This window comes from Anoplopoma fimbria, chromosome 5, assembly GCF_027596085.1.
Source record: "Anoplopoma fimbria isolate UVic2021 breed Golden Eagle Sablefish chromosome 5, Afim_UVic_2022, whole genome shotgun sequence".
In the NCBI taxonomy this organism is placed as follows: domain Eukaryota; kingdom Metazoa; phylum Chordata; class Actinopteri; order Perciformes; family Anoplopomatidae; genus Anoplopoma; species Anoplopoma fimbria.
This window is the reverse complement of record NC_072453.1, coordinates 5,055,272-5,069,570: the sequence shown is the minus strand read 5'-3', so window position 1 is coordinate 5,069,570 and position 14,299 is coordinate 5,055,272. Positions and strand designations below refer to the sequence as shown.

At 39.3% G+C, this 14,299-nt stretch overlaps 2 protein-coding genes across 2 annotated transcripts; one reads left to right on the top strand and one right to left on the bottom strand.

The window, feature by feature from the left end:
• Positions 1-1,586: 1,586 nt before the first annotated feature.
• On the top strand, positions 1,587-5,582 carry tmem130 (transmembrane protein 130). The gene is made up of 7 exons (XM_054599466.1): positions 1,587-1,647; positions 1,732-1,903; positions 1,986-2,131; positions 2,471-2,555; positions 2,785-2,987; positions 4,938-5,044; positions 5,442-5,582. The coding sequence occupies exons 1-7, from the start codon at positions 1,587-1,589 to the stop codon at positions 5,580-5,582; spliced, it is 915 nt and encodes a 304-aa protein (XP_054455441.1).
• Positions 5,583-8,734: 3,152 nt separating this feature from the next.
• nptx2b (neuronal pentraxin IIb) lies at positions 8,735-13,893 on the bottom strand. Its single transcript, XM_054599281.1, has 5 exons — positions 13,354-13,893; positions 12,518-12,737; positions 11,771-12,015; positions 11,512-11,691; positions 8,735-9,792 (listed from the first exon to the last, which is right to left on the bottom strand). The coding sequence occupies exons 1-5, from the start codon at positions 13,795-13,797 to the stop codon at positions 9,562-9,564; spliced, it is 1,320 nt and encodes a 439-aa protein (XP_054455256.1). The 5' UTR covers positions 13,798-13,893; the 3' UTR covers positions 8,735-9,561.
• Between the last annotated feature and the right edge of the window lie 406 nt (positions 13,894-14,299).

Sequence of the window (14,299 nt, the reverse complement as noted above, 5' to 3'; positions counted from 1 at the left end):
TTGGCACTGTTCTGCTGTTAAAATGCAATGCTCCAGTTGGCCGGAAGAGGGTGCAGTATTGCAAATAGTTGCAAAGAAGGCCAATCCTTGCATTATTCATATTAAACATATAAAGTCATTAACTGTAGCTGTCAAAGGCTGCACTGGGGTATACAGTTTCCTTCTGAAATGCAGTGGAGTACAAAGAAAAAAAGCAATATTATGTGGATTTACAGCAACCTTAATAATTGTACAGTATTTACCTGTGTGCTTTCCACCGCTGAGTCCATGATAAAGTCACACCTGAAGAGGCCACATATTGCTTTTCACGTGTGAAATGCTGTTTTTGGACTACCTGATGAGATATTAACATGTATCATATGAGGATAGGTAAATGTCACATGGCTTTAGAAACTTGAGGATAAGTTAATTACATGGTGTGACATTTGCTGTAAAACATGAACGTGCATGGCCTGATGCCAATCTATTGAAAAGTCATCAGTATATTATCACTAGCCTGCTTTTTATGAGACTTGATGAGGCACCATGAATCATAATTGGGGTAAAGGTGCGTAACACACTTTTCGTTGTGAAGTAGTTCATATTACATACAACAATGAACAATAGCGCAGTGCTTACATGTGCAACTAGTTTTCTCTCTCCATACCAACTCTGATACCTCAAATCTTGATGTTGTAGTTTGATTCCATATTTTACCATATGAATACAAGCTTTTACCATAAAATTCAGTGATTTCTGTCTGACATTTCAAACTGTGAAACCCTTGGACCCTTCTCTTAGACTTCAAGAAAAATGGACCCTTGCCATTTTAGTTGATAGTGTGATCTAGTGCTGTACATTCAAACAAATTTGAAATTAATCAAATGTAGACAAATCATAAACAAAGGTTTAGGGCCTGGGGCAGTTGTCTGCTTTTCCCTGAGTATAGCTTCAACACATTTTAGCAAGACAAAACAAATAATGTAGTGTCACTTCTTAGTACTATCTATTATGTGTAGCCTATATTTTGAATGACTTTATACACACCATTCTTTTCTTTGTGTTATATGTAAGGAAGCAAAAAGGGGAGATTATGCTGACTTTTACCATTAAATCTGAGTATAGGCCAACAAGAAATGTTAATAATATAACCAGTTTTTTTGGTTGAGCCTTGAGTTTTTAGCACCACCATGTGGATATCAATGTACCTCCACTGTTCTTATGAAACTAGGTGTTATTTCTGTTTTCAAATGGCCACATCTTAGAAAGATGCCCCACATATCTGACAGAAATGCGACCCGGCAAGAGCTTCCTTCACAAAAGCTGATTGTTGTTCCAGAGCCACATGATTGAAACGCATGGTGACAATTTCAAGGCCTTTACAGCTCTAGTCGGCATGCTCTGAATCTCACAGGCAGTCAGAAGGAGCCACATGACCAACCACTCTGCTTCCAGGATTAACTTTACTTATACTTGAGGTCCTCCTGAGGACCAGCAGATATGGACAGGTAAATCTAACATTCCTTACATTTAAGACGTTTGACTTTATTGATCTCTTTTCAAACTGTGGGATGTATGCTTGCAGAAAAAATGCTGCATGGATCTTGATGCTCCTTTATCTGGTCGGCCTGGGTGTGGCAGACAGCATGGACCCTCTGACAGATTTGGGTAGGCCAACCAACAATTCACATTTATACTTTTTTTTACAGACATTGTGGCTTCATAACTTAGAATATCCTTCCTTTTAAACAGAAAACATCGCTGGAAAGTTGGTTTTCTACCAGATGGATGGAAATGCCACCTATGTGAGGGACACAGGAGAACTGGCTTCAGATGTCCCCACTGAGACCATGTTTGAACTCTTTGATCACCAAAAGAATTTCAGCATGGCAAAGTTCACCTATACGTGGGACTTAGGGAACGGGTACGAGGACTTTTTAAAATCTGAAATGTAAACAAAGGTGCGATGCCTTTTTAAAAATATTTTACTACTTATTTTGATCCAGAGAGGTGATCCACGGGACTGAGCCGGTTGTCCGCTATCATTACTCCGAGTCAGGGAACTACACACTGCGGCTGAAAGTAGGAGGGAATTGGACAAAATACTCACCTCCAATCATTGACGTCTACTCCACGGATGTCCAAGTCCTTGGTTTGTAGTTTTATCTTTTAGTACAAAATATAAAAGGTTCATATTCAGCCTTACAACTTTAATTAATTGAAACAAATAAAATGGTCAAATGATAAGGATTAGTTTCAGCAAATCTTAATAAAACAAGGCAGATATAGGCAGGTAACTTCAGAATTTGGAAATGAATCCTAGAAAAAGAATAGATAACTGTGAAATGGTCAAACGTAACTGTCATTGCGTTGAATAAACTGTCAAAGTGGATTTATATAGAGGTACATACTGTATTTTTGTAAGGTAAAGTTGAGCTAAAACTACTCCTAGAAAGTGACAAAATGACTAATAACTGAAATTCATTTGTAGATGCCATAAAAAACATCGAGCTGAAAGGGCCTTCAGATTACGAGGTGTCTCAGAACCTCAGTTTGGCTTTTCACGTTGATGGAAGGTAAGCTGCATTTTTTATCTTTTATTTCATGTTAATTGTAATTAAAGACAGGTTATCTTTAATGCAATATGATCAATGCAAGTAACAATGATGAATATCAGCATGAAAAAAAATATCACCCTACCTGTTTACTCTTTCATTTTTAAGATTTGAATTTGAATTTGATATGCTTGACCACTTTAGTGAAATATCATGACCCCCTCTCTCATGTATGTCTGTGCGTCTTTAGTCCTCCCATGTGGGTGTGCTGGCGTTTCCTGGACAACTGTGTGCCGGACATGACGGGGAGCTGCACGCTGACCATGCTGTATGAAAACACCCTGCGGCTGAACCACACTTTCACCTCTGCCGGCGTCCACTGCCTGGACATCAGCGTACACAATGACGTCAGCAAGATGCAAACCTCCTTCAGCCTCTATGTTAGGAGAAACAGTGAGTGGCACACACACACACACACACACACACACACACACACACACACACACACACACACACACACACACACACACACACACACACACACACACACACACACACACACACACACACACACACACACACACACACTCTCTGGAAGGAGAGAGGAGAGACACAACATAGAGATGAAACAGAGGAACTAAAGTGCAGAAAATTGCTTTCTAAATGGAGGGTTTAGGAAACTATTTGACTATTCAGGGTTATGAAACCATTCCAAAATCTATTAGATAATGCCAAAAGTGCCTTTTCATAAAGTTACACAACAAGATGGAGGCTCTACTTAAGTGTAGATTCTTCTCATTCATCCACTTAAACTGCATTTGTGAATAAGAAAAAGCTGTTATTTTACTCTTAGTAACAACCTGTAAGGATGACCTAGAAAATCTCGCAAAAGCTTTTTGATGATAAAACCAAACATTAAAATAGAGAAGATCAAACCAGCTGGTTTATTGGTAAAATTTAAATTGTCTGTCAATTTGTTTTAATTCAAATAATTAATATTTTATGTTATTATTTAATATTTTAAATCCTAAATTGTCTGTCAATTTGTTTTTTTAACAATTGATATATATATATATATATATATATATATATATATATATATATATATATATGTATATTAAATGTATATTTTTTATTTATTTCATTAATTCAATTATTTATGCATCTATGTCCCTTTCCATTGAGCGGATGAATGCTGAACTTAGTTATTTTATTTGTAAAATGGTATTATCAAATAAACTCATAATATTTTTCATAATCTTTAGATATCTTTATTATTATATAAATGCATTCATTTGGTCACACTTTTCTCTAAATAAAATAGCCATTTAAAGATTTAAGGTCATAATGTACTCGGCTCTCTTAGCTCTCTGATCTCACTGCTTTGCTGCAGTTTGAAAAATTCAAAATGAATCAAAATCCGTGACACTTTACATTGATTAATCAATTTAATTTGCTTCATGAAAACAGTTAATTATTTCTAAAAGTTAATTAATAATTAATATTTTTTTCCTGTATGGTATTCCCCAATTAAAAAAGGTTCTTGAAAATAAGGAAAGCTGTGTTGTGTCATGAGGTGTTTCAGATAAAACTTAGCATGTGCCGATTAGCTGCTTTAGTTCCACAGACAGAGAGGGAACAGTGGGAATGGAAGGCAGGGCAGATCCCAGAGTGATCTGACTGCTCGGCACATGTCCACTGTGTTCAATTGATTCGCTGCTGTTGTGATCCAAATAAAACTCAAAATAAACTAAAAATAAGCAGCCTTTAGTGTCTGCTTCTTATTTGCTACTTAGTAGGAACATTTTGACTTTGCATACTGTACTTTGACGTCTGTTGCTGTGCTGTTTGGGGTCAGACAGTGTTAGAGTCTTATATGGTAACATACTAAATAATGTCATATTTCCGTATAGATAAATGTTAGTGTGGCTAACACCCTCATAGGCTTTCAGCTCCCATCAATGGACTGCATTTGTGAAGGTTGTCGTCGCAACAGAGCTTCTACAGTGTGGCTTATAGGTGGAGCAGCAAGTGAATCCAATAAGGGATGAAAGTAAACCTCTTTCTTCATGTCACTGAGATACTGAATAAGACTTTAACATTGTTGTAAACATGACACACTTTAATTCACATGTACTGCACTTTGATACCTTACATATAAAACAACGTAACAAAGTTAAGTGTTTTCTTAACATTCTGATATCAATATCAACAATCTGGGTATTTTTGACCATTTAATATTGTCGTTGTTTTACCTCCCAACATGATTGTCTCTAAAATATCCAGTTTCAAATGGAACTACATCATCATAAAACTTTGTATAAATGCTGTTTCACTTTGACTTTGATTCTAAAAGGACCACACTCACAAGCAGCATCTCTTTTTCCTCCTTTGGAATTGCAGCTAACACCCACTTGATCTTCATCCTGTCATGTGCTGCCATTCTTGTAGCAACCTTCTCCTTCATCACGGTCATCGCCTGCCGCCCTCTTCATCACAACAGATTTCAGGTACAGAACTGAACTTGTTGCGACATCTAACCAAGACACCTTACATTGTATAAAGTACTCTTTTATATTTCAATACAACTCTTTATTACCCAGGGTAAAGTTTAAGTAAAACGATGGTAAAATGCTTTATCATGTTTAGCAGCATATAATCCCTGATGTGTGTTTGTCTTCATTAGCTCTGATTAATGGAGTCTAGACCCTCATAAAGAGCTTCTGTGATTGCAGTTTATGACCACAAGGAGGCTGTCTCTGCTTACAAATAAGTTATGCCTGAGCAACAAATTGTCTGTGGCACAAAAACTCCCAGACCTAGTTTGTAGAACTGTCTTTAATCTAAAATGTTGAATCAAATTTATGTTTTACAACATTTGTCTGGTCATATTTGATTTTTTTGCAGATTGCTACTTCCAGCAACGCTATATTCCTGAAGAACCAAAACTCTGAAGGTCAAAGCGCGATTGTTTTTAACTTCTCCAATGTGAAGAGGGGAGAGAAGGAGCCACTCCTTGCTCAGTATGAGACTCAATACTCCTCTTAACCATCAGACTGCTCATCTGTCTGCTCTGCGTCTGTGCTCCAGAATACTGAACATGTAGAAAGAAGAAAAATGCACAATCGTGGCATCACAGAACAATCCTCATATTGCATATCACTGTACTAAAGATCTACATAGGTAAATCTATTAATGATCTGTGCACAACACATTTTAATAAATACAGTTGAATAAGCAGTGCCTGTATGTGTTTAAGAGTATGGTCTAAGCTGTGCTAATGAATTGTTGAGTCACAAATGCTCAGTTAGTTCACGCACCTTCTGTATTATAGGGTGATCAATTAATGAGTCACAGACCTTAGACTGACATTCAAATGAACTCATAATAAATTAATAGCACAATTGCAGGTCATGTTTAAGCAATGAGCGTTCATTTTAGCATGCTGTGAATAAATCATTTATTTATGTTTTTTTCCCATATTGATGTATACATTTGGGCCATGCTTTGCTTTGCTTTCTGGAAAAAGAATAAAACATTTTTGCTATTTTAGAATTAAATACTTTATAATACATTTTGCAGCTCGGTTTTGATCTCTGACATTTGTATTTTTAAACTTATACAGTATGACTACAAACCAATTGTCACAGTATATAGCATTCATAAGTATCACAAACTTAAACATTTTAAACTAACAGATGATGATGCAAGCGATACAAAGATGCCGTTTAAACTGTAAATACTGCCAAGTACCTTCATAAGAACATAAAAAAGAGAAAGCAAAACTGAATCTTTATTGTTTTTTGTGTTTTAATACTTGTCTTTTTGTTTTGCAAGATGTCTTTGAAGCTGTTTCACCCACAATTTATGAAAATTCATAAATCCATTTGCATTGTGGGAGAATATTATGCATTACAGCACACTCACAAAAAGAAGGTTTTAAATAGAGTCTGGACCCTGCTCTGCTCGGAGGAACATGTAACACACTATATACTAAACATTTGCAGTTTATGTTGTGAATTTGAGACATGATGTAAGAGTGTACAGTCATACTAACAACTTGGGCCAATCCAATTTGTAGATATTGTAGATATTTCACTGGAAAAGTGATATGATTAACACGCTTGTGGCACTAGAGGAAAGGTCAGCGGATGAACAGTCACGAGAACTCATCCTCTTGACACACATTTCATGGCATTCCATACAATAGTTGCTGAAATATTTCAGTCTGAACCAAAGTGGTGGGCTGATATTCCCGGCCATGGAGCCACCTCTTCACCACAACACACTTTTTCAAATAAGAACAAGCCTTTCTGCTGTAAAAACATACTATAGAATACATTTTTCACTATAAAGTATGAGAAACAAGAAAACATCACAGTGTCAGGAGAGAAAGAGTTGAATGAAATGAGGGGTTGTATAAATATATAAAATCCTTGAATCTTTCCAACTGTGCTGACGTCAGTCAGATTGTTTTCACGCTGTTGAGTACCTTGCTGGTGTTTAATGATCGCTCGTCCTCTGTTAGAGATGTCACAACATTATTAATGTGAGTCTCCTAATGAATGCCAGCTGTCAGAGATGCTGTGGGAAGCTGCAGGTCCCAAGATGAATTCTTCACTTCCATCAGAGGATCGACCTTGAGCTAAAACTCTGCTGTGGTTAAAGTCTGCAGCCTTTCCCAGATTTTAGAAGAAGAACATTTAACGAACATGGTTTTGAACTCTGTTACATTCACTCACATCTACTGAAGCTGTGTCATGTAAGAAACATTTTATTCACAAAGATTGAACCTTAAAAATATATACCACATTATCTATCGCTGGTGGGTAGTTGTTCAAATTAAAATAGCCTTCTATGTGGTAGGATAACATTTGGATGCTCTCTGATTAGAAAAGTGCTACCTAACATACTAAAACAACAGCCACACTTAAAGCATCATATTTAAAGATTAAAGCTGATGGGAAGGACATATAAGAGAGAAAACAGGTGGCTATTCAGACATTTAAGCTTTAGCTTGTAAAATCCGACATAAAACACATGCGTATAAAGTATGAACAGATACTGACATTACTTGGACATCTTCTTTCCTATCTCCATGAGCATAATTGATTGAATTCAGCTCCACATAGGAAGATAAAAACTTTTATGTAATTGCTTTTTTTTTCTTTCAGCCTGTGTCATAGGAAAATGGGATGTTGTGAAGAGAGGAAAAAAGAAGTGCCTAACACTACGGCATGACAATTCACATGGCATTAATGGAGTCCTCAGACGAGGCCACCTAAGGAACAGCCCTATGTGAATTATACAAATGAATCAGACGACTTTACTGAAGACCATATTGTAAAGCTTGCAACAACAAAACCCTATCCCTGTCTCCAGAAACCCAAACAGTGTAATGTTTTTGTTTTTATAAATCAGGATTTTATTGAAGCTTATACTTTATGGCCTTCAAAATCAAGTGCAGCTTTAGCCCTACTTCAGCAGTTATCAAAGCAGTGTGTGATTAGAAAGCTTTGTCTGAGGACGTGTGGATGTGACTCCACCCCTGACCTTTCAGTCTTTCTCATCTTTTAAGTGTTGCTAATGCCACCCAGGACACCTGTTGCTGTCTTGGCCCAAGCCTTCTGAGCCTCGAGATCCTGCTCAGCCTGTGTGATTAACTCATGCCATGTCAAACTGCCAGCTTGACCATTACTGCTACCAAATGGCAAGATGATTTTAATCTGTTGTTGATCTGCCATAACTGAATGATTAAATGCCTATAATAATATATGTAAAATGGATAACAGGAAGAACTTGCAATGTAATGGCTTACAGATAAAACAAAAAAACAACATTTATGAATTCGATTTGCAGAAGGAATTTTCTTTATTTTCCACATTTTCATTAAAGGCAAAGCAAATTATTTTCCACACATAAAACATTTAATGGCACTTAGGTCTCCATAAGAAGGCCACAAGAAAAGGTGGGCAATGTCTTATACATGTGCTAAAAACAGAGATTACATTAAAAAAGACACAAATAATGGAAAATTACACTATATATTCAAAATACATTTTAGAGAGTTTTGATCTAATCTGTTACATTTGCTGTTAAATGCTTGAACTGCAACAGTGTGACAAATCACAAACTCAAGATATAGCACAACATTGAAGCTATGAATACATTTCAAACATGATTAACCATTTAAACAAGTTTGGAAACGGAGAAAGGCAAGGAAAGAAAAGCACGGTGATAAACTCACTAGTATCACTGGTATCACTTATGTATGCACAGACTGACAGAGACTAAATCCACAGTAGTATTTCTATAGTAGTATATTGCACACATGCTCCAACTAACCGCTAATACAGATAAAGTGCCAAATTGTACTTTTCCAGTAATATTCTCCTTCAAAAGAGCTACATGTCAGGACCAGAGGTGGGGTTGATGCTGGCTCTAAGCCTTTTACAAGTTAAGGAATAGACATAACACTAGCCAGACCTTTAATCTATCCTCACTGCCACAGCACGCAATACTTACTCACATGTCGACGGAAACTGTCAGCTTGTCTGGACCTCAGTGTATTTGTAGTGGTTGCAGAACATGCGTGCGTCTGTGTCGGACTAGAGTGGATTTTCATTACTTCAAAGCTTTTGAGTGAGGAGGGAGGGGTGTGTGGGAGGCTATGTGGGGATGAGGATGTATGTCTTAGCACTGATACCTGAGGGGACCTTTTTCAATGGGGGTGGGTGTATTGAAGGATTGAAGTACCTTAGTCGTGGTAAAGAGAGAAATGATACATATGATATGAAATGGCCACCATTCAATGATGGGGTTAACCCTCCACATGACCTCTCACCTGGATCCCAAATCTGAAATACCTCTCGGTGCAGAGCAGATAAAACAAAAATTGTTACACATCAATGTGTAAAGTAAAGTCCATAAACTGCCTGTCAGCAAAAGGCAGACAATTAAAAAAAATTGCTGAATGGATGGAAACAGCAGCTAATCTAAAGACAGGTAGACAGATGAGTTTTGAGTTTTAAGCTTTCGGGAGTCGATCCTGACACACCTCCAAGGGCCGCTTGAACGCTCCCCTCCCAAAAACTTCAACGTTGCTTGCTAGCCAGGAGATCACATTTCCGGGCATATAAGAGCTGCAGTTAGCCATGGACTGGATCTCGACCGGCTTCAGAACACGGTCCCAAATGTTCACCTGACTTAGCTCGCCCACGAAGGCCTGTCCAGCATCAAAGCGCCCGCCCACCACGTCCTGTAGGGGCCATAAACAGCGGGAAGTTAATGGTAAACGCATTAACAACAATGTAATCAAAGCCAGATATCTTACTGAGGTTGAGGAAGTAGTCAGTGGGACTATGGGTGGACTAGTCATTAAACTTTCAGGGTTAATCAGTGTTTTTTCCTTGTTTTGTTCGATTCCGCAAATGTTGAAGCAGCGTGTGTAAATATATGCCATAAACGGATTTTAATAAAGCTTTGATTAAGAAATAAAGACACCATTACAGTACTTGTTTAATAGGCCCTTTTCACAGCAGCTATTTTGACATTCAATTGCAGGGTAAGAAATGAATGGGCTCATAATTAATGTTATTAATTACACCTGTGTTTACCCTGCTGACATGTCAAAATGGCTGCTGTGAAAAGGGCCTTTTGTCCAAATGTCACACTGTAGTTCACAAAACGGTCTGACTGAGCTGTGATCCCATTCCAGACGGTACTGAATACTATACCCCATTAATCTATACTATCAATAAGTAGGATGCAGTATTTAGTGTGTATTATGTACACTCAAGTGAATGAACCTTCATAACATCATCTTAGCATCTCTCTGTTCCCTTCTAATTTAGCCCTTTTATTGTGCTAACACACATGCTACAGTCATGCTAGCAGCTCTTGGAGGCTGCACTTAGGCAGTGCTTTGAGCTGAATGCTAACACCAGCAAAGCTAACAAGCACACAAGGACATCCTGATGTTTAGTAAGTGTAATGTTTACAATTTATATCATCTTAGTTTAGAGTTTGAGCATGCTAACATGGGCATTTTGTACTAAACACAAAGTAAAGATGGGAATGTCATTAGATTTCAGGTTTTTGGTCACAATGGTCTAAACAAATGACAATTTGACCTGATGATGGCGTTACATAAAAGGTCAGCAGATCACCAAAGTGATTGCAGTTCATCCTGAGTTGGACATGAATGGCAATTGATCCGATAATTGTAATGACATATAACCTAAAACCATGAATGTCCACAAAGTCAGGGGATCACTAACATCATTAGGGCACATCCTCTGGGAACCATGAATATCAGTACAAAATGTGCTAACAAGATATGAGAGTTCATCCTCTAGGAGGCACAAATGTCTGTGCAAAATGTCATGGTAATCCATTCAATAGTTGTTCAACAAGAAACCAAAGTAATGGATGGATTTTATTTTATGTTTAAAAATTGTATATAAAATATATACATGCTGAATTGAATTAGTTGCTTTTGTCACTTTGTTCTGAGTCATATAGCTAGAAAATGTCTTCTGATAAGAAGCGACTTCAAACACTGAAGATTTTAACACATTTGATTTCCACAAAACTTTACAGACTGATGGATCTCATTCGGACATTTTTTAATAATACACAGATTGTTCCAGAGGGAGATCTTAGCATCTGTGGGCAGAGACAGAACTCCCATTATTTTGTTAATTGTTTTGTCATGATAACCTTCCTGCAGCCTATTACTGCTGCTTCAGGTGTACAACGGTGTTCCATAAATAACACTGCTTATTAGCTGAACTGCTTGACATTGTACTTAGAAGTGTTTGACTTGTGAAAATGGGAAAATGCTGCACTAGTTGACGGTACAAATATAAGTGATCTGTTCTGCTTTCTTTGATCATGACAAAGGAGCTAGAGTGATGCGTAAAGCTACAGATACGGGCGGGAGTCAGACTCACGGGGTCCTGCTTCACTTCCTCACCTGCTCCTGCCCAAGAATGATGACCCCCCCGGGTTTGATGGGGTGCCAGGCTGCCAGGTTGTCGCCAGTTCCTAGCTTCCCTCCATCTTGGTAAGCATCCCATTGGCCGTCTCGTGTGGTCCAGGCGATGCAAATGTGGTGCCACCTTCCATCACGTACCTCCAACGGCAATTGGGCAACCTAATGGTTCAGAATACAATGTCCTTAATAATGTATCCTTAAAAAAATAGTAGATTTAGTAAACCTAGAAACTACTTGCCTTGTCGTTAATGAGCAGCTCTATTGGGTTATTGCCCCATTCGATCAGCACAATCTCATTCGCTTGGCCCGGCACACCGTAAGAGAAAGGCGTCCCTATGCCAGGACTGGCGCTGGACTTGATCCACATGCAGAGTGTGAAAGCATACATCTCTGGCAGGCTCTTGGTGATGCGGCCGTACAGGTAGTTGGTCCGCTGGGGGAGGGACAGCTTAAACTGCTCTGGGGACTTGAAGTCTCCCCCTCCTAGAATAAGACATGGAGAGAGAGAGAGAAAGAGAGGAGAAAAGGTCAGGAAGGGAGATGTGTGGAGTGTCCCATGAGTTGTTGTTTTTTACTTGTTAATTGCTACCTTGGAATGGAAAAGGGAAAACAGCAGCATCACTTCCCTTTATGTTTAGTACGGAGACAGTCGTGATATAAAAACTCAACAAACGCCCCTTTTATGTAAAAAAAATATGTTCATGTCTGTCTCTGATTCATCAGACCCTCTCAACTCTTGTATTCCCCTGAGGGCCTTCCTCTGCCTCCTCATCATTAGTGTAGTGGATGTACAATAGGTAGCATGCTTTATAAAGTCTTATCTTTCCTTCTGTGCAGCACCATGAACCATTTTCCCATCAACACATCCTCTCTACTACCTTACCTTACCTTACCTTACCCTAACAATATCTCATCTTGACTTTATCTATACAGGTATGACAATGTGAACTTGACAACTGTTGAATGAACCGGCGTTTTCCTTCACCTTTCTCCAGCTCGCTGATCCTGTCCACCAGGGCGGTCAGCGTGCTCTCTGTCTTCAGCCTGTAGGCGGCTGTGGCATTGGACAGCATGCTCTTCTCCTCCTCCAGGCTGCTGACCTTCCTCAAAAGCTGCTTCTCCAGCTCCCCGAGCCGGCGCTGCAAGATGTCGCGGAGCTCACTGGGGAAGGAGGCGCCGGATATGTTGGCCCGCAGCTGCTGTTGCTGAGGAAGGACGGACAGGTAAACATGAGCAGGAAGTGCACAGAGATGATCAAGGACAGTGGGACCCTCCTCAGAGCAACAGGTGATGTCTTACATCACTTCTCTATCAGTCCATTCCTATATCACTGATTGAAAGGCCTGCAAATATAGTTTATGGACTGTATATAAGGTTTTGGTCACTTTCTGTTAAACTGAAAGTGGCAATAAATGATCCCCAGCATGTCCCTATCATTAGGCCGGCATGATCATTTGCTGACACAGTTAGTTAAACATGCATGAGAGGTTGAAATCACCAACACGTTGCTATTTTAAGACTGTGAGGAAAACAGTGTTCATTCTTATAAGCACTGCAGTTGGTCTGACAAGAATAGTAGCTCTTGTCTCATAATAGGCCACGGATTATTTATTTTAGGAATTAAAAGCAGGCCAATTAGACATTCTCTTTCTCTGTTTGATCACCACGGTGCATAATGATTCTCAGAAGTGCCAGACTACTGCTGAGAAGTTAATCCACATCGTGTGGTGATCCAATAAATCTGCTCCAAGAGTCTAACGGTGCCTTTACGCATGGCTTTGGCACTGACTGTACGCCTTGAGCATTTGGTTTCTGATTTACCTCCAAGTTCTCCAGCCGGTCCTTGAGCCCTTGCATGGTTTTTCCAAGACTGTCAATTGTGTCATTTGGATCTCTAGGAACATCCCCCATTGTATTTTGCTTTTCTTTGCCCCAGGAACCCCCCTTGTCGTACTTCCTATCGTCGGTGGCCGAGGCGCATAGGGACAGCTTGGTGGTCAGCTCGTTGATGGTGCCTATCTGTTTGGAAATCGTTTCTTTCTGCTGTAAAATTGTCTCTCGTAGCTGCATGACAGTATTTCTGAGCTCCTCTTCCTGGCTCCCGGCGTTCAGCTCTGGTAATAAAGTCACAGGGCAGCTTGAATCGCCGCTGATGGGTACAGCCCGGCAGATGTACCGCTTCCCATCGTCCGGCTGGCCTCTCGTCGCTATCTGACCGCTGCAAAGCGCACAGAAACACAACAATCCGCACAAGAGTGAAAACATACCGGCGGCGTTTACCGTAAAGGAAAGTCAAAGGGAAAGTAAAAAAGCCAAACACTAAACTCTTTAACGAATTCCCCTCTCAGGTTTTGTGCGTAAAAATGTATAGGTCCACCTAAACATCACGTAGGACTATTTCTACAAAGTAGCGCAATGCCTGAAGAGAAAATCCGATCCTCATAAGTCGAGGCCACTTAAACTGGCTCTCGTTAAAGGGACTATTTCTGGCGCAAACAGAGCGCACACTGAGATGCTGGTCGGGACAGCTCCTCCTAGGAAAGAGGATTACCAAAAACAAGGTGTCTACGGAAGACACTGGATTGGTTGTAGTAGGCTGACGTCACCGAGCAACTGCGTAAAACATTTGTTGATTCATCTATTTGGAAAGTTAATCAAGCGATGAAGACTGCGAGGAGTTAATGATCTCTCATCAGTTAAGCTGGTCAGAGGGTTTGATTATGATGCTCTCTTATTTCTGAGGATGTCAATTCAACTTTAATTCTGT